At 46.6% G+C, this 21,164-nt stretch overlaps 1 protein-coding gene across 1 annotated transcript; it reads right to left on the reverse strand.

Moving 5' to 3' along the window:
- Positions 1 to 553: 553 nt before the first annotated feature.
- Positions 554 to 20,757, reverse strand: EMP1 (epithelial membrane protein 1). Its single transcript, XM_007196044.3, has 5 exons — positions 20,598 to 20,757; positions 5,793 to 5,905; positions 3,725 to 3,824; positions 3,470 to 3,610; positions 554 to 2,785 (listed from the first exon to the last, which is right to left on the reverse strand). The coding sequence occupies exons 2-5, from the start codon at positions 5,868 to 5,870 to the stop codon at positions 2,634 to 2,636; spliced, it is 471 nt and encodes a 156-aa protein (XP_007196106.1). The 5' UTR covers positions 5,871 to 5,905; positions 20,598 to 20,757; the 3' UTR covers positions 554 to 2,633.
- Positions 20,758 to 21,164: the final 407 nt, after the last annotated feature.

The following is a 21,164-nucleotide window of genomic DNA, read 5'->3' on the forward strand; positions in this document are numbered from 1 at the left end:
ACAGGGGACTGAAAGATGGCCTACTCCACATTAAAACCACTCTTATCATATTGGTGTTGACATGATGCTGGTGTACACAGCACCAAACCCTGCTTTCCACTCTTCATTCTGGTCCTTACCGTGCCCAGAAAGCCTCAAATCTTTCCTTCTCTCATAGAGTCCATACAGATTACGCCCCGGGTAATGCAATGAATGGGCTCCTGCAAATGTATGTGACGCATACCATTGTGAATTGCTTTATATGTTGAAGACACATTACAGGAGTTCACTACTTCAAAGAAAATTTACAAGTATCTCATTTCTAATGTCATAACCCATTCTGATTCAAGATAATAACCTCCCTCTAATGTATTAGCTTATGAAGTTCCATTTTTTGCTTAAGAGGCTTAATTAAAGCAAGATAAAACTATACTTTCAGTTCCAGAAAGTAGCTTAATGTCTCTGATAAATGCCAACTTGTCCAAATCGAACTGATTGACAACTTAATTAGGAATAAATGTCATTATCATCCATATTTTCCCTACACACTTTTTGAAAGAAAACATTCACACAGTAAAGGGAATCAGAATCTGTTTTTATATGCCTAGAGTTATAAACATTTGTATCAAAATATTTACAATTATAGTATATGAAATACCAATCTATTAAAGAAGAAGCCAAATACAGTACTAGAACAACCCACCAACGTAATGCAAATTACATGAGACATAAATGGCACAGAAACAAAGTAAAAGACAAGGGAATACATGGTTCACTCCAGTCACAGTTTGACTTTTTAACACAATGCTAGTATCTCTTTTGGCTGTATCTGATATGTAAATCTGCTTCTGCACGCAAGACAGCCTTCTAAAATCATGTGATCATTAAATCATAATTTAAAAGTTTATCATCCCACAGTTTTTGCTTGCCAACCAATTTACCCCACAGCCCAGGTAATTTGGTGGCCAGCTCTCAACATTCCCCTAACCAGAATGAACATAAAGAAATATACTTAGTAATAGTCCTTTTACATAAATACCAGCAACTGTGGCATAATAGCTCCCCAAAAGGAAACGTATATAAGAAATGGGATGAAGAGGGAGCTAGAAGATGAAAAGTAGGCAAGATGTCTCAGATTCTCCCTAGAGTAGATATTCTCAGATTGGTAAAGGAAATGTCTTCCACCAAAAAAATACCCTTTAGCCAGAATCTGAGATGGCTTAAAATAGCTGCGCCAGGCCAGAGCAATGCCTGCTTAACCAGGAATACCATACTAATACCATACTTCTAAGTCCTATATAGAAACACTCTTGTGGCAGCAGACAAGCTCAATTATCATCTGACTGGATACCACAAGAGTGTTTAGGGGTTTTTTTTCCTTAAAGAAAATATCTGCCCATCACCTATATTTTTATTTCTCTCACGGAAATTTTCTTATTTTCCTGGAAGCACAGACACTCTGTTCTTATTGTGACTGAAATCTAGTATGCTTAATACTTGACAATGATATAGCACCTTTCATCCAAGGATTTGTTGTTTGGTTTTGGTTTGTGTGTATTTTAAGAAGCTTCCAGAATTGCCTTGCCTCACCTGTGTTGCAGGATAGGCAGGACCTCTGAAAGGCAACCCCTCCAGCTCATGTCAAAGCTAGAGCTGTCTCTGAGCCTAGGAGCCCTGATCCCCAACGTGGCTAATTAGATAAAACTTCCTCAAAAGTGTATAATTTAGAGGGAGAGTAACAGATTGTGTTGCACGGGTCTTTGTCCATCTCTCTCACGTTATATACTTAAAACAAACATTGATTGCATGGAGAGAGGTTCCTAATAACATAAAGCTAATATAACCCTGCTATAAGACTGTCCCTTTTTCCCATAATTTGTGTGGTGCTTCCACCACTGAATTGGTCGTTAGTGGCTTTCCAGAAACTCCAGAGAGCTGCCTTGACTTTAAACGGGAGGCCAAGCAAAGTCTGCAGCAAGAGGTCTCCACGAGGGGCAGCTGTGTGAGGTCTAGTCTGGGTTCTGACCACGCCCCAGGCCTTCCACTGTGAAAAGTTCTCTTTCTCAGTTTAGCTAACCCACCAACTTAGCCTTAATCACTATCTCTCTTCCTCCCATTTTGTCACAAATACCACAGAGCTAAATCTCTGTTCCAACGAGGGATAATGGCTCACTGGCCAAAGTCCTCCCACAGGGCCCTTCAGATGGTGCTGTTTTGCTTTGGGTCGGAAGGGCAGGATGGCTTCCAAGCCTGGCGTATTCCGCACAAGAACAGTATCTGCCCTTGCCGGAACTTGTACCGCTATATTAACTAGGTGCAGTAGGTCTGAAGACTGAATTCACCCTCGGAAGTGGAGCAGCTGCTGGGGCCCCAGGCAGTGTATGTAACTGATAACAGCTGGAGGCTGGAGGGAGGCCCTCTGGCCTGAATCCAGGAAGCATCCATCCCAGCCCATGGCTTTCTCCTGGGGCAGGGGCTGGACCAGTTCAGGACCCCCTCAGTCATGCTTGCATTTCAGCCCCTCCCCCCTGCCTTCCCCTCCCCCCAATTCCCTCTCTTGGTTTTTCCTGCTTAGCAACTTCCACTCCTCTCCCAGATTCAAGGGCTCCCTCCTCCCCACCCCACCCCCCAGATCCCCAGTAACGTGTTCAGCCTTATTTCTTTCTCAGGACCAGGTAGAGAATGCCGATGATGAAGCTGAAGCAGAAGCAGATCCAGGTCAGGATGAAGGAATAGCCCTGGTGACTTTGAGAGCCGTCGGCATAGTGATGAGTGTAGATGGAGGCCCCCACCAAGATGCACAGCCCTACAGGTGAAAAACAACGATTAGCTGTTGGTTTGGTTTCTTAACATGAAAACCAAGAAAAAGATTTTATAATTTTAGGAAGAGCCTATTTCCCTCATGGGCGATGGGAAAATGAAATCTGAAATTTGACCCCCAACGGTAGTTCTGTCGATTTGCCCCAAACCAAGCCTGATGGTTGTGTTGGCAAATCAGAGGTGTTCGAGTTCTCACATCTGCACTGGTTTGTGCGGCTGAAACACAGCATCTCGGGTCCACCCCTCAGCTTTCCCATCTGGACCCCAGCACACAAGGGCAGGCTGCCTGAGGGATGCAAAAGAACACGCCTTCCACCAAACTGCGTGTATCGGGGAAGAATGACAGGAGAGCAGGAATGGCAATCATTGCAGGCATTCTGGCAGCGGTTTCATCTTTCTAAGGAATCCCACATCCCTGCCCCCTTCGAGGGTCTTGTATACAAGTGCTACTGATGGGCGGACTCCAGCCACTTGGTAGCTGCCCAGGAGCCCAGGTTTAAACAATGAAGCCGACGAAGGTTCTTATTCCAAGCAGCTATCAGGGGTTCTCCCAAAGAGCACAGATTGTACAAGGCGGTTTCACTGCCCCACGTGCTCAGCTGTTCAAGCTGCCAGGAGCACCCATGGTAAGATCTACGGGAAAGCTTTTTCTGGGTAAGCTGATACTCACAGCACAACAGCATAGTGGCCCCCGAGAGGAAGAAGCGGTTGCCTTTCTCCATGGTGAACAGCTGGAACACGAAGACCACAAGGGAGATGACGGAGAAGATGATGGACAGAATCATGAAGGCCTGCACTGCCTTGAGGGCATCTGTGGACACAGGGCGGGGGGAGTGAGGGCATTAGGCTACCCAGTCCCCGAGGGACTGGCCATTTCCCTGAGCCCACCAACTGTCAGCACTGAGTACAATATCTTTGTACGCACCTTCACCGCCGTATGACAGGCTGTCACTGCAGCCATCAGTGGAAGTACAGTTTTTCCAAAGACCTACTGATCCTGTTCCATTATTTAAAACCATCCAGACCTGAAATCAAAAAGGAATAAAGGAACTCTTCTCAGTACTCTGTAATGACCTATACAGAATAAGAATCTAAAAAAGAGTGGATATATGTATATGTATAACTGATTCACTTTGCTGTACAGCAGAAACTAACACAACATTGTAAATCAACTATACTCCAGTAAAAAATTTTTTTAATAAATTAAAAAAAGAAATAAAAAGTTGTTTATAAACTAACCCCCCTGCTTTGAAAGAAAAGGAAACAACAAATCACCTTGTGTCAGGACCAAATCTTAACCAAGACTCCATATTTAGTCATAAACATGGTTTATTTCCATCTCTTGGTGGAAATAAGGTCTCACTAAAACTGAAGTCACAAAGATCCCAAGAAAAAAGAGAGAGAAGAACGTGTGGCCAAGGAAAAGTCACCTCATTCTCTGGGCCTCACATCCCTCATGACTTTAAAAAAAAAAGAAAAGAAGTAATTCGACCATCGCAGTTTAAAATTCTAAGGATCTAAGAAACGGCAACCCTGCGTGAGGAAATTGGTTTTAAGGAGGCACAATTCATACACCCTACCAAGATTGTTTCATGGAAGGGGCTGGCTAGAGGGGGAAAAAGTTAAGGAAAAATGTTCAACTGGAAAAAAGTAAGAAACATAAAGGGCAACGAAGAAAATAGCTGGGTGATCAATAAGCCACTTTCATCTAAACAGAAAGATAAACCTTGATCGTCACAACATGCAAAGTAATTCCATAATAACATAGTCTAGCCACAGCCTTCCTGTGGCGGCAGCTGAAAGTAGAAGAATGACCAAAATGTGTTCCCCGAGGCTCACCACAGTGCCAGCAAAACAGTTATCCTTCTGGGATGGAAAACAAACACCCAGCCCTGTCTACACAGAGTGTCTGTTAAAATGAGACTTATTGGAAAAGCAGGGCCAGGATGTCAAATCGCCTGCCTGCTCTTGATTTAATAAACAACTCTGTGTCCAGCCCCATATCAGAAGCTGATAATTCAGATATTCAGCACTCAGCATCCACTAATACAGTTTGAAGTTGTTTATCAGACCTGTTATCCTGAGAGACTTGGAGGGCAGCATACAGAATGGCTAAATTAGAGTCTGGAGGAGGCCACATGGGTGAGGGTTCTGGCTTATCACAGTGATGCTTCAATTAGCCTTGCCTATAATTATACCCACCGATGTTGGCAAAACTCTGAACTTTAAAACCCATTTATCCTTCAACTGTAACAGGGACCTAAACAGGTTCTGGAACCATCTTTGTCTGTCTAGTGATGGATGGCCTTGGTTTTTAGGTCCAAGGAGCTGTCTTGTTTTTTTTTCTGAGAAAAGCACAATGGACCCTGCAAACTACCACTAGAGGTCAGAGTAGCCCAAGGTTCAGAGAGAAGAGCCTGCTGCTACCTCCATATTTTTAGGTTGTTTTGTTTGAGTTAATTCAGGGGAATCAGGTTAATCTTGCAAAATTCCACTCTCACATGCTACTCTCTGCCCAGATCTTGAATTTGGCGGTTGGGCCACCAAAGTGTCTTATGATCTCACTCCCATTTCTCCTTCTAATCAAGGTCCCCAGAAGGAAGGGAAGTTCTGCCCTGCCACGCAGGTGTCCTCATTATGCCCTGAACAAAGCCTGTCCGTCCCTGCTGGGCTCCTTGGCTGGCACACCTAGAAGGCGTCCCATGCTCCTTTCACTCTGCATCTTTAGCAGAGAGAAACCCCACCCATTTACCCATCCTCCAAGTTCCACCTCCACTGAGAAGCCTCACTGTGTTCTCCAGCCTGGCGGGATCACTCATGTAGACGCTTGTTACTTAGTTGTTTGAAGTGCAAGTATGTGTTTATTTTTTTTCCATGACTAAACTGTAAATTCACAAAGGGCAGGAATTATGGCTTAAACGTCCTTTGTAGCACTTTATGTAAATATGCAAATAACTTCCAAATGAATGAATGAACAGAAGAACACGACTCACGTTGGCAATGGTGGAAACAAATAACATGATGACGGTGGCGATGTGGACCACAAAGATGCTCGCCAGTAACACCAACATCTTGGCTTTTTGATGGCTTGGGAGTGAAGAGAGTTCTGAAAAGAAAGGAGAACACGAAAGGGAAAGGAGAGGTTACTGTCAGATTCAACACGATAATTCAGCTTTCCCACCTGGGTGGGCTAGCTGCTAAAATCAGGAAGAGCTGCAGTGAAAACCATCAAGATTTCATCATAAATTCCTGCAAACAACTAGTTAGCCCAGTTTCCCCAAGTACCTATTCGTCTATTTAAATAGACCTCAACAGAAACAGAATTCTGCCTCTCAGGTATTTATATACTCATCCTTCTGATACAGCCTGTTTCGAAACCAGAAAATTTTATGGTAACTGTTATTATTTTATTTTGTTTGTGTTTTAGAGGCCAAAAGTAGGACTTTGGTTTTTAAAAGGCCTTTCACAGCTGTAATTTCCAGGTCTCTGTGCAACAATGTCATATAAATTTCTATTTTCCACTAGGGAAGTGTCCACGCTTCTATCAAACTGCTCACCCAGCAATTTTAATCGAATTTTCCTCAGACCAGCAGCTATTACTGAATGCCCAGAGACTGAATGGGCTACTAATTTGATCCCAGATGAGATATAAAACATGAGAGCCACAACTTCTATTATAATAATGCTGTTCGATATTCAATAATTATAACTACCTAATTACAGTCTAATGATCTGATCATCTACCGATGGAACAGTTTAGACTGGTATTACTGCACCGGAGCCTTTGGGCTGTGTCATGGTACAGACTCTACTATTGGTCTGGGGGCATAGGGTTATATTTCCTATGATTCAATACGACAGTTCTGGGGGCTGGATGCAGCTTGAGAGACTACCAAAGGTGCCTTTGGCTTGTGCATGACATTTACCCAAATGCCAATCCTTCAGGACTCAGTAGAGCAGATGGGCAAATGCATCCATCACACGGTGGGTGGGAGGATGGGGAACTCATAGAGATTAAGAATGTGCATGGGTAAACAAAAGCGTTCAGCCGTAATCTCAGCAGAATAGAAGACGGGAGCCCATGGGTCATCAAACCTAGAAAATAAAGGAAGTGTGAAGGATGCGTGAGAGGGCAGCTATTCTGATTAATGTCAGCTACAGGAGTGCTTTGTCACTCACGCCTAAGAAGGTTAAGAGGCGGTGCCAGCTCTCAGGAACTTCAGAAGGAAAGGGCTCAGGTTATTCACACCCTAGGCAGGGTGGATGTGTGGCTATCCCCTCTCAGGGAGGAGTTGGCGGTGCACATCCAGCAACTGTGTCCCACTTCTCTCTCTCTCCCTCCACCTCATTTAATGGAAGCTTTGAGTGTGCTTGAGCCCCTTTCACATTGGACCGGGTATTTACTGGAGAGCACGGATACAATCATTCCAACACTTCCGATGATTTTGATCTCCTCTCCCTTTCCTCATCAGGCACTCAAAATCTAGAATGACCTACGGTACCCTGGGGGCCTTGCTCTTGACAGGCCAGGAATGAGAGGTAGACACTGGCCCCTACTGCCCACCCGACCCATTCCAACCCCCCCGGCGCCCTCCTTCCCCATCCGAGCACTTCCTGCCACCTAGATTCTTTTTGTAGAAATGTGTCCAATTGAACTGTGAATGACCAAAATGATGAAGTTTATCCCGCGGCTTCAGGGGAGAGCTTGGAGCTTTCATGCCTGCTATTAATAATCTCCCCACACATTCAAATGCATTTTTGCTTTTCTCAAGTCCTTGCACACTTCCTCAATTTTCTGCTTGAGTTTAATGCACAGTGAAAAGAGGTTTTTGAATTAGACAAATGTTGAGTTAGAATCATATAAAGTTGTTTGACCTTCCAGTCTCAGTTTCCTCCTATGTAAAGTGAGGGTTGCAATGCTAATCATACAGGGAAATGTGAGGGTTACATTGGATCATATGTGGAGAACTCCCAGCACAGTGCCTGGCACATGGCAGATACTAATGGGGTTGCTTTCATTGTGATTATTAGTATTACTATTATTATTATTATTATTATATGAAACTGAGTAGCTGGCACCAAACCAACCCAGTCCATCCGTCACCAGGCTGCCCCATGTTTTAAGTGCCAGTAATAGGATATCTGCTATCCAGTTCACAAGGCTGTGTGTATAAAATCATTTAGGTCTCTTAGAAATTGTCTTTATGCCTAATACTTGCCCCTTGAGTGGGAGGACCACTGGGAACACCCCCTTAGGGATGAGGAGGAGAAATCTCACTCTTCTCAGCCCTGTGCTACCCATCCTCCCGGCACCCCCAAGATTCGCACCATCACTAGATCCTGATCTCACCCCTCATGGAGAAAGGAACAGGCATGAATTAATTCTCTGAATGCAAGGAATTAAAATATTATATAACATGGGCTTCCCTGGTGGCGCAGATGTTAAGAATCCATCTGCCAGTGCAGGGGGTGCATGTTCGATCCCTGGTCCGGGAAGATCCCACATGCAGCAGAGCAACTAAACCCGTGCACCACAACTACTGAGCCTGCGCTCTAGAGCCCGCGAGCCACAACTACTGAGCCCTTGTGCCACAACTACTGAAGCCCGCACGCCCAGAGCCCACGCTCCGCAGCAAGAGAAGCCACCACAATGAGAAGCCCGAGCACCGCAATGAAGAGTAGCCCTAGCTCACTGCAGCTAGAGAAAGCCCGCGTGCAGCAACGAAGACCCAATGCAGCCAAAAATTAAAATAAATAAATTGATTTTTAAAAATATTATATAACGAGTCATGTTTAATCCTTCTTGGGCTCTACAAATGACTTTTTTATTCCTTTGCTTCTAATTTACAAACACCCTCTTCCTAATAGGGGTTGAGGGACCAAAGACAGAATATAACACACCAAGTGAGGGCTCTTAAATGAGGTCGAGGAAAATGTTATGAGTCTCCTCCCTTACATGCTGTTGGGGATCCAGCAGTGTTTTCCGTCTCCTTGGACTGGTCTGTAACCCTCCGAAGTTGAGTCTGATTCCTTTCGCCCTGGCTCACACTGTCCGTTTTGATGACTTGAACATAATTGCCTTCCAATTACCCTGCACCTTCACCGTGGCTGGTCCACTGCACCCCCTGGGGCATGCGAGTTCCTGGCCAGTGGCTCTCACTTCTGATCTAACCCACAGCCCCACCTGATCATTATTCCCCTGCGGGGCGCAGGCAGGAGTGAGTGGTGGAATCAAGCAAGGAAGCGACTCTCTTTCAGGGTATTTAGATTTCTGTAATCATGCCACATCTTTTCACCAAAGAAAGGAGCAAAATGTCTTGGATTAGCAAATGTTCTTAGTGCACGGAACACACAATTCTCTCCACTTTTGGCTGCTGTATCCAGCCGGAAGTAGGAGATGTTTAGCTGGAGCTATTGCATAACACATATAGTAACCTCTCCATTTTTCATTGCCCCAAATTTGTCAGGTTTTTAATAGTATCATCCATTGTCAGCTTAGAAGGGCTTCCTTTAATTTCAGTGGCTCTCCCCAACACATTTGGAAACAGAATGAACTGTCTTCTTAAATGTCTGGCCTGGATCATCCCTAGGTACTCAGTCCCTATACTAGAGGCCCCCCAGCAGATGAGTGAGGACCTATCAAGTAGTAGAGCGGTTTGGGTAGAAATAAAAGAAGACCCCGTGCTCCCACGGGGTCCACGCACCCTTCACCGGCAGGGGAGATTTCTGAGAGCCTCATTCCCTGGCCTCGTGTGTATCTTGCTTCAGATAAAAGCACCGAAAAGAGACCATTTCTGAGCATTTATATCTTTGGAAGTATTGGCTGCTACAACTTTCTTTCGTGGCAGTGTGTTTCACTAAAACAATAACTGAGTTCTCTCTCCCACCTCTCCAAAAGGCTACGGATAGCACGCGCCAACGGAAAGCAGACCCCTAGTCACAGCCGGGCGGCTCAAACCAGGCAGTAGAGGATAACGGCATGGAGGTTCTAAAGAGCTGGGTGACACACCTTCCTCCCAACAGAGCATCGGTGCTTGGGAACGTCCCAAAGTTTGTCACGTGGTTGCTGGGACTTCCCTAACAACATGATCTGTGGTCCTTGGAGTTGCACCCAGGCCACCAGAGCTAGTGAATCCACTGCATTCTCAAGGGATAGGATGTCCACTGACTGTTCTATGTGGGGTGCCAGGAACACATTTCTCTACCCACCACTGGAAGCAGAGTAGGATCGCCCCCTTTATCCTCATTTACCCAACAAGCTTGGGGACAGGGGTGGTCAGGGCTCCGTGGGGTTGGGTGGGAAACTGAGAAAAGCAGAGGAGGCATGAATGCTGACTCTAGAGAGAAGTGATCATTAAGAGAAACGGAGGTTAGCGACTTAGAGCCACACACAGGCTCTCTTTATCCCTTTCCTGTTCTTCTTTCTGCCCTAATGGACAGGCCCACCGGTTCCTTTTCCACCTCCGCCATCTTTGTTTCTGACCATGCTTCCCCTGTTCTTCCCGCATCGCCCAGACCACACTAGGGCAGTGGTCTCTTTACACTCCTGTCCCCGTTACAAGCCTCACAACCACTGACCATTCTAGATCTGGATGAAGTTCTTTGCTAATAGGACATTTATTCCAGTTAGTGAAAATGAACCTGAAGATTACGGTTGCTGGTGACTGGAACTGTAAATGACTAGCTAATGTTGGGGAGAAAGATAACTGCCTTCTCTAGTTGGCTCCGTCCACTTAAATCTTTATTGGTTTCTTGCCTCCCTCTTATACCCACCCCCCCCCCAAAAATGAAAGAATCAAAGGAGCATATCCCTGAGACTGCCTTCCTCTTTGCCTTTTTCAGGTAGCCTAACACTTTTAGGGCGTTCTGACCAGGAGAAATTAATCAGGCCTCTGTGGACACCTTTCCTTTTCTGATGGGTAACTCATACTGCAGAGACTTTGAGAATCATTGACTTCTAAACAGACAATTGAGGTGTTGGTAATTTGGCTCCGTGATTGCTAAGCTAGGGGTCAGATAACTTTCTTTCTGCCCTGGAGTTCTGTGTGTTTATTGAGCGGCCACCAGAGTCTAGGGGAAGCAATGCTTGAGGGTGGTCCAAGAAACAATAATTGGGAACAATACAACAGAATAGAGCCCCCAAAACCTACTTCTCCAGCAGAGGAACTAAGTGATGGAAATCCTCGGCTTGAGTCACTGAAGATCTCGCCAGAGACTGGGGGTGTCACATAATCAGAAACAGGGATCTGGGGGTTGTGTGAGCAATGGGGGAGCCCCACAGAGCTCAAATGTCTGTGATTCACTTGGAGTGTGTGACAGTCTCACAGACAAAGGCGAAGTGGAGGCATCCTCTACCAGATGGCACAAGATAGCTTTCTGAGAAGCCTGTGGATCTGGCTGGCTAGCCAGAAGACAGTTTAGTCATTTCCCTGGCAGCTGAAGACAGCCCAGGCTTTTCTGGGGAGACAGGAGCAATAATGACCAGATGCCAAAGTCCCTCCCCATCACTCCTTCCTCTCATCCCAGTTTTTTTTTTTTTTAAACATCTTTATTGGAGTATAATTGCTTTACAAGGGTGTGTTAGTTTCTGCTTTATACAAAGTGAATCAGCTATACATATACGTATATCCCCCTATCTCCTCCCTCTTGCGTCTCCTTCCCACCCTCCCTATCTCACCCCACTAGGTGGTCACAGAGCACAGAGCTGATCTCCCTGTGCTATGCGGCTGCTTCCCACTAGCTATCTATTTTACATTTGGTAGTGTATATATGTCCATGCCACTCTCTCACTTCGTCCCAGCTTCCCCTTCCCCCTCCCGTGTCCTCATCATCCCAGTTTCATTGCTGAAAATAACACAGTCAGGTCATGCATTCTTCCTCCAGTATTTATCTCCCGTGCATCCTTACTTTCCACTCCCATTGTCACTGTCCGGCTCAGGACCATCAGCCTCTCCCGCGATCCTCTCTCTGAACTCCTCCCTCTTAAGTATATGCTCTGTGCCACTGGATTATCCGACCAAGTCACTCCTCTTCTCAAATCTTGCAAACACACCACCACCCCACCACCAATCGAGAAAGAGGATCCAAACACCTCACGCTGGCACTGGGAATCCGAGGAATTTTAAACCCCAACAGAAGTAGTCATTTTCCTCCTGTTATTAAAATCACTGGTGGCAACCCGCCTGGTAACAGAATTATTTGTGGAAATGTTTCGCTCCCCCACCCCTAAGATTCTAAGTTCCTGAAAGGAGAAGCTTGTCTATGACAGGTACCAAGTATCTGTTCAGCGAGCAAATAAATGAATCAAGGAAGGCAATATTTTCTTTTCTGTGGAAAAACAATCAATGTCAAAGTAACTGAAGTCTTCATAAAAAACAACAGATTTCTACAGAGAAAATGTTTCCCCCTTTTTTATATAGGTGAAATTTAGGTTCTGTATTAGTTTTAGAAATTATTTATATATTTCTGTAACTATGTATTGAACATCTTACTACAGGCAAACTCTGTGAATATTTCCTGAGTATCTTTTTTATTTTTTTAATTCTTATTTATTTTTTGGCTGCGTTGGGTCTTCGTTGCTGCTTGCAGGTTTTCTCTAGTTGCGGCGAGCGGGGGCTACTCTTTGTTGAGGTGCGTGGGCTTCTCATTGCGGTGGCTTCTCTTGTTGCGGAGCACAGGCTCTAGGCGCACGGGCTTCAGTAGTTGTGGCACGTGGGCTCAGTAATTGTGGCTCGCGAGCTCTAGAGCGTAGGCTCAGTAGTTGTGGCGCACAGGCTTCGTTGCTCCGCGGCATGTGGGATCTTCCCGGACCAGGGCTCGAACCCGTGTCCCCTGCATTGGCAGGTGGATTCTTAACCACTGCGCCACCAGGGAAGTTCTCTGAGGATCTTTGACATTTGAATATTCAAGGTTATATGTGTGTTTGTTCCCTTTTATTCAAGAAGAAACAAGTAAATGCAAAGAAAAAATCTTAAACTTCTAAATACTATTTTGTGTATTTAACTTCCCTATCTACCTCTTTAAATTACAGAATCTCTGACTGAAAGGGGGCTTTAAAATTCCTCCCCAATACATGAAACTCATCTATAAATCTACACCAAGGAACCACCTAAATCATACTTAAACTCCTCCAGTCACGGGGAGCTCACTACTTACCAAGACCCCCTTCCATTAGAAAGGTCCTGACAACACGTCAGAGGCTGCTCTTGACAATGACTACCTTGATCTTACTTCTGCCCTTTGTCTAATGCTTCCTTGTTAGCATTTTTCTAAAGTGGTCACTTTTCCAGCAGAACTCTCAGGTTATCAGAGAATTAGCCAGAGGACATCACCTGAGATTCCCAAATCTCACTAAGTCATAACACTGTCCTGAGATGACCCGACTGCTGGACACACTCTGTCTCTTCATTGTTTGATGCTTTCAGTGAAATCCCCATCTCTTTCTGGGTACCTGCAGACTTTGAAGAATGCTTTCTCAGACCAAGACACAGTGCTTTCTCCAAGGCACAAGATGAAAGGCAAAGCCACTCCTGGTCGTACGATCTCCATGAGTCAGCCCACATCTGCCCATCTTCCTTCGTGGCATACCCAAAACTGTGGCTGTGCTTCTCCTGGGGACACTGTGCAGGGTGGTAGCACGAATGCCTTTCTGTCCTCTACACATCAGGATCATTTTGCTTTTGTTGGTTTATTTTGATATGTTTCTTTCCCACTGAGGATCATTTGGGTTGGCAAAATGAATGTCCAGCAGAAAAGGAAATACTCTCTTTGGGGAGCAGCCGTAGAGGATGTATCCGGAGGAGGAAAAGGCTGGGATTAAAGGCAGGGCTGAGTGGATGAGACCTTGGATGAGCTTTTCTGACCATTGTTCTTGTTGTTTTATGTCAAGTGTACTTTTCCATTCTAAATATTGTTTTTATGTAGGGGTGGGAGAGGGGGGCATTAATTTCTCCGTGGGAAACATGTGGAGAAAAAGAATCCTGAAGGGCTATTTCCTCCTGCTTCTGGATGTCTGATGTTTGGTGTGGAAGGAAAGAATTTCAAGCTGTACCTCACTATATACACGTCGTTCCAGGGTCTGATGTTTTCAAGCACACAGGGCAGTTTTTATGACCAGGAGAAACATCACCAATCTAGTAGCAAAAGTAACAGGAATCTACATGTTCCAAAGAAAACAACTATTCTTTCATGGTCCTGGGGGTAAGGGGACCGCACCTCCCAAATGTGGGCTCTCATGAACGGGGGTTATTATAGAAAAGGTGGTGTTTTTCCGGCACTGCTGTAGACTAGCATGATTCTCCCATAGTTAGGGACGAGGAACTGGGGGTGGGGGTAGAAGGATGTTATTGAAGGGGAACAAAACGAGAAAGAAAGAAAAAAGAGCACCTATTTGAAAACCAGATTCTCATAAAAATTCTGCCTCTGACTAACTGCTAACTTTGGGAAAATAACATACCCTCTCTGGACAGTAGCTCCTAGAGAGACACAGTATTGAGCAGCAAAAAGAGCACAAATTCCAGGTTCAACTCCTGACTGCACCACTTTAAAAAAAAAAAAAAATTCAGTGTTAATGGGGTATAGTTGACATATAAAGTTGTAAGCTATTTCAAGCACGTTGAAACTCCAGCCCGTTTTAACTGTGATCTGCAGACCTCGTAGCCTTAGTGTGAGGACTGAAGGGCTCCTGCCTGACACAGAGCAAAGGTTGTACAGTTGTTGGTTATTCTTTGTGTTCCTTTATGGAAAATGAGAAGCTCGGCCCAGCGAAATGGGCTTGAAGCTTCTCTGGCAGAAACTGAGGGCCAGCAACTCTGCTAAAAGCAAACAAGCAACATGAAGCTTGTTTTTCCAAACGTTCCCAAAGAGAATAACCTCTCTCTCTGGTTTCCCCTGGTCCTCTTTTGTGTTGGGGAGTGGCTAGATCTGGGGGACATCTGCCAAGGCTCAGGCCAGACCTGGACAGCGAGGCCGGGCCCAGCCCGCGCCCCCGGTCCCGGTCCTGGCCCGCAGCTGGTCAGGCCATCGGGCAATGTCCCCTGGGCGAGGAAGGAAGTTTCGTTGTCTTCTGATACTAACAAAAGAGGAGTGTTCTGGCGGCCAGAATGTCTCCGAGGGAGAGGTTGCCAAGATAATAACTAAGGTTTGGGAAGAAAATCAAGGTGTGGCCCGGCCCCAGGGGCCCTTGGAGGGATCCGACAGTAGGTGGCGGTAACAGGCTTGCACCAGCAGGGCCGCAGCCCAGGAGGTGGCAGGGCCAGATGGATGCAGGTGCAGCTGGGCCCGCCCCAGTGCCTGGGGTGGGCTGCGGGCTTTGTTGCTCTTTCTAAGGGCAACTGGTTGTTTAGTGGCTTAGCAGGGCTGAGGTTATTCAGTCCAGTTCCTCGACAGAAAAGGAAAAGCAGGTCTCCAGAGTGAAAGCAGCGGCAGGATGAAGCCCCCCCCACCCCCTGCTGGCATCTTCCAGGTCAGGCCTCCTCCACTGCAGCACGAGCTTTTCTCTCCTACGTTGGGGCAGAAGTTCTAGAATTTCTACCGGATCTCCCCTTCACTCTGTTCCTCCCACCGCCTCCTAGTTAATCAGAGGGTCAGCACAACCCCTCAAAAGAGAGCCATTGGAAGAAACAAAGGGCCTTTGGAAGGACGCTGCTTCTTTCCATTAGGTTGCTGAGAGGGTCCACCAGCTGAGCCTCAGCCGCCGAACCTGACTCCCCTGTCTCCTTCCCCCGCTGCCACTGCCAACCCCAGACGAGCTTCAAACCTTCCATCCTGGCTCCCACCTACAGCACAAGCCCGCCTCCCCAGCGAAGCATGGCGGGCCGAGGGAAGCACGAGGTCTCAGCTTCACAACCCTTTCTCTGAAATAAGTGTGGACCGACCTGGCTGGTCCGACTCCTGGTTTCAGGAGTGGAAACCTCTCCCCAGCTCCCCGCACCTAGCCTCCTAGGCAGGGTCTTTGATTATTTCAAAGAAGACATCAAAGTACCCAGGACTTCATTCTGCTGTCAGCCCTGATATGACCCTTCTGAAAAGGGAAGAAACGTCCCCGGGGAAGATCACCGCCCTGTTGGCACAGATATTCGATGGAAACTCAAATGCTGCATCCATGAGTAACAGAAGATTCTTCACGGGCGGGGCGGGGGGTATTGGGGGGTGGGGGGGAGACAAAGAAGGAATACTTGGCCCTAAGGACTGTCCCGAGGCATCGAGGGAGGGAGTCAAGAGATCGTCACACTTCTGCCTTGTTCTTCCTCCTTCTCCCTGGCTTCCTCTCTCCACTTTCTCCCTCTTCTAGGCCTTTCCATCTGCCCCCCTCCTCCCCTGACACACAGGCCTAAGGAAACACTCGCAGTCCCCTTGCTCCCCGCCCCCTTCCTCCTGGCACCTCCCCTTTCCTCCTCAAGGTCGGCTCCCCATCAGCTCTCATCCACACCTTTGCGGCCGCACCCTCCTTGACAAGGGGGTGGGGCTCCTTTCCCAAGACCAGCTCCTCGCATCTCCCTGAGCCTGGCCTGGTTCCTGGCGGATCCCTTGCTGTTGTCAATACCCCCACAAGGCTTCGCTAGCCTGGCCCTGCTTATCTGAGCGGGTGCTCCTCGGGTTTCATAAATCAAACCTCTTACTTTTCTTCCGAGAGCTGGGTGAATGCTCACTGCTACCCGACGGTGAAGCCCGCGGACCCGGTCCCTAAGGGATCTCTGAGCGTATGAAGCCGAGGAGCCCGCCTGGGTCCTCCTTCCGTCCTCCGTGAGACGCCTGTTCCCATGCAACACGTTGCTTCATTTCACTTTCCTACCAACGTTTACGGATTAAGCTTGCTGTTAGCGTGAGCCAAGGGATTTCTCACAACAGGAATGGTAGGATCTTAGAACAATAGGGTCTCAGAGCCACAAGGGGCCGTGGAGACCACCAAGCTCAGTTCCCTCCATTGAGAAGACAAGTGTCCTGCCCACGTCACATGGCAGAGTCGGGACAAGATGACGGCCCCTCGGGCTTCCTATTCAGCCATCCTGCACCTACCCCAGGATTCATGCCACCGATTTCAACCCAAGCCCAGCGGGTTCTCAATTTTAATTACCCCACTGGAAAAGAGAATTCATGAAACAGGCTCGGGAAATATGAAAACTGCCAGATCTGCGTAAGGCCAATGGCCCCAAGAATAGAGGAGTCCATTTTAGCTCCAGAGAAATGCCATTTCCACAGCAGGGAAGGAAAGGTTGACCCAAATATTTTGTTAAAAAGGGAGAGAGAGACCCAGCAATCCCCACAAGGGCTTCTACTTTTATCCTTGTGCTTCAGTATCAGCGGATCTCCCAATTAAATTGAGAGAAATGACTTGTAACTGAAGTGTTACAAAGAGTGGTCTTGAGTCATGCATGTTTGGGGAGTGGGGTTTTGGGAATTCAAGCAAACTCCTAACTGGAAGCGTATTTGGGCTCCCTTGATTACTGAATAGAAATCCAGGGTCATCTGGGCAGAACTGGAAAAAGTATTGGAAAAGGGACATTTACGGTCAGAAAATTCCAGTTCTACGTTAGTTAAGGGTTATGAGCTCTTTTCAGGGGATTGACATCCAGACTGCCCACCAGCAATTAGATCGAGGTGATGTTGATGGGCAGCCTGTTCCTGTATTTACTATGACAGGAGGTTAACTGTGGAAAGGCATGGGCTGCTGAACTATGGACCAAGTTAAGGGACCAGCCCCAGAAGGCCAAAGAAGCCTGTGTTTCTGGCATTGGATTGATTTAACCATGACCTCGTGGTAGTAATTGGGTGTGTCCCTCTGAGTATGTATATCTGAGAGTCCCAAATGGCTCTGAGCTTTTGTGCTAGGCAGCTACGTGTATACAGGTGGTCGGTTCAAGAAGGAACCACATGCATGTGTTTAGAAAATGAAGGCCCTCAGAATCAGATCACTTGCATATGCATGACTATGCTCACAGTTTCAAAGCTTCGAAAACGCTCCCTGCTCTTTCTGAACCTTAGGTAGTAATAATAATAATACAGATGCATCAAGTTGTATCCATTAAATATTAAATAAGGGTCAAGTGTTTAGAGGATAAGGAGCATCGGATGGGTCAACAACAATGAAAATAGAATAGGTATTTTCAGCACCGGAGAACTAGGAACAAAGTATAGAAGTTATAGAGAAGCCAAGTTTGCTGGATCTAAGAAACTCTAGTAATTAGGGCTATCTAGCAAAGGTGGGTGAGCATGACAGTACCTTCTGAGGTACCAAGCCTCTTCTCTGGCAATTTTAGGGAAATGTAAAATTCCCATCCGTCCAAGGTGGTGTGAAAACAAGATTTCTGCATATGGCAGAGAATGAATGGGTTGACCTCCAAGATCCCTGCCAAACTCAGGGCACAAAATCAAGGACGAACTGTAACTATATTTGCCTTGTGCCCTTTTCTGAGGCCATTTTTCGGGTCTATTCCCTGTCAGGCTCTGAGGAGTCTACAGAAAAGCCATTTTGCTTCACCTCTAAGCCTTCTAGGTCTCTGACTGCTTTCTCTCCTCTGGTCCCAGGGGGTGTGGTACCAGCTGAAACCCCCAGAGCCACCGAGTCCAAGCCAAGAGGGTCTGCATGCCCCGGGTGGCCTCTATGGAGCTCCTTCCCTAGGTCCCCCAGATGTCCCTGGGAATTGGATGGGCCAAGTCTGGCCTAGGAGGGAAGCAGGAAGAGTGGAGAAAGCCACAGTCTTTTCTGTGGTCTGTGGAGGGGACATCTTTCCTCTCCTAGAGACTGCCCTGTACTCCTGGGAGGGGGCCAGCATCTGCTCTGGGATGTGATCTGCCCTGGGTTGGTCCTCGATGGCCTTCTGCCAACTCCCAGGACAGTGTCCTACCCTCAAACAATGTAAAATCCAGGGGGTCCTTGGACCAGGACGCCAGACCGGACATCCTGCGGTCCTCCAGACAGCGCTCCACGCCCGCCCCAGTCCTCAGAGTCTGGGGTGGAATTTGATCCACCTCTGAGGGCAGGAGGAAAAACAACCCTCTCGGTTCAGTCTTGTCAAAGATTCACAGCTGAAATGCACAAAAACTCCCTCAGCCACGGAACTCTCTCACTACTTCTTGGAGGAAGAGGGGAAGGTGGGAATCAGAACCGCATTCTTTAAATTGCCCTCAAACTCCAGGCAATAACACGCAGCACACTTGCTCATTTATAAAACTCCAGCGTAAAGTGAGATGCCGCACAAATAATGAAATTCATGATGGTTTACGCCCCCAGAATTGTCAGTGTTGTCTATTTGCTGACCAGTTAAATCTAGCTTATTAGTTTTAACCTGCACAGACTAAAAGATTTGTACTAGTTTCCTAGGATACCACTACCATCAACTTAATAATGGCTTCCCTAATCCACGTCCATGTAAACTGGAAATAATCAACATTTCAAGCAAAGGCGGGAGTTCCCTGCATCTTGAAAAGTTGCCCTTGCACTAACTTAATCATTCCCTTGAGGGCAATTTTACCAGGTGCCTTGCCTGTACCAGGTACGCAAGCTGATTACTTTTGAATCTTCTCTTCGTATGAACTACATTTCTAAAGAAAAAGCCTAATTTCATCAGACAAGCTGAATCCTGTCATTCTCCTCATCTTGTTTACCTGGGGGAAAAAATACACCAGTATCTATGTTGAAATGGGCCACGCCTCCACCAAAATGCTAATCATAAAAAAAAAAAAAAAAGGCAAATAGAAATCACTCGTCTTCCTTTTCCAGATCCCTTTCATTATTAGCACGTTTGTTTGCATTTGTACAGCCATGTTTTGGAAAGAGTGAGAAGATAAATGTTCCAAAACAATCACTGCCTTCCCTGCAGAAAAAAAATCCCACATCCACCTAAAATAAAAAATTATTTTAACATTTCTGATATGCCATATTTTCACTCAGCACTAAAATTTGGTTGTTTCTGAAGTGAAAGCACAAAGCGATTTTTTTACAGGGACAGATGAAGCTCCCCTGCTCTCCCCTCCAAACCCAGTTTCCCTCCTGCTTCTCCCCATCCTCCATATCTGGCCAGAGAGAGAGTTCTGGAATCCACATCAGGCTCCCAACTTCACCAAAGGCACCCGTCCTGCATTTTATTTCAAACTCCACTTGAAAGAAAGAGTTTCCTCTTTCTCTCTCTCTCTCTCTCTCTCCCTCTAACGGTTTTCTTTAAACAAACCAACCCCCTCCTCCTATCCCATGGAAAGAAAAAATATTTACACTTAAATAAAAGTGAATGAACAAGCCAAAGGACAGCAGTAAAAGTAACCACGAAAATAAACTGAAATGCAGATCTCTATCCACCATCACCCCAAAAGACCAGCAAACAGAGAAACAATTCAAGTCCTGAAGCACTTTGAATCAAAACAGAGGAATTGACAACATCGGGCAAGCACACTCTGTCATTTCAAAGGTACGTCGTGGTTCCCCCCATAAAGAAAACCCATAAAGGATACGCTAGTGGTATCCTAGGAAGCTAGTACGAATCTTCGGAATACCCAAAGTCCCTGCTCCCATCACGCTTTCAGAACAAGGACCCAGTTCCTGCAAGACCTAATTACAGCCCAGCCCCCTCGATGGCCCCGACCCCCCGGGGCCCCCATCAAACTAGATTTTACCGAACCTTAAGGAAAAAGTTGTCTCGATGCCCACTTTTAGCCAAAAATTTGAAGGGCTCACTTCAAAGAGTCATGGAAAAACAGCAAAGGAAAAAAGAAAAAGCAAAGTTTCGGTGAGGTCGGAAGGAGGAGAGCAGTGGGAAGGAAGGAAAGTTCGCTGGGCTTCCCCACAGTGTCGGGAGCTGTCCTACCTGAGGGTCCAGAGACGGAGGTGCCCTGAGTGACAGGAGCTGGTGGCAGGCGTCCGCTCTTCTGGAGGTCTGTGACCGCAGTGAGGGGAGGGCTGGCCTCCCGAGGTTATAAGTTTCCTGCGCTGGTGTGCTGGGGTGTGTGATGGGCGGTTTCTTTTCACTGTGCTTTAAAGGAGTTTCTATGAATCAGTCTGGCTTAAAAAAAAAAAAAAGTGTTGGTAAGCTACGCCCTGCTAAGCTGGCAGTCCGTCAAGAGAGGCTGGGAGGGAGCCATCAATTCAGAGAAGCCAGTTTAGGCTCCCTGTGACTCAGACACACAGACCACAGTGGAAAAAGGAGTGACATTGCTTCAAATGAGTAACAGGAGTCACACAAATAGATCTGTTTACCAAAGCCCATTCCTCCTCATCAAAGAGGAGACTTGGTTACCATGGATACAAGCAAAACACAGGTTATCTGCCCACACTTTCATCTGGGGTGGGGGGGAGGCACAGGGAGGGGGACATTGCCCTGCCCACTGACATCCTAGCTAATCATCCCACGAGACTCCCATTCTTCCTCCCCCAC

The sequence above is a fragment of the Balaenoptera acutorostrata genome, chromosome 11, assembly GCF_949987535.1.
Source record: "Balaenoptera acutorostrata chromosome 11, mBalAcu1.1, whole genome shotgun sequence".
Taxonomy (NCBI): domain Eukaryota; kingdom Metazoa; phylum Chordata; class Mammalia; order Artiodactyla; family Balaenopteridae; genus Balaenoptera; species Balaenoptera acutorostrata.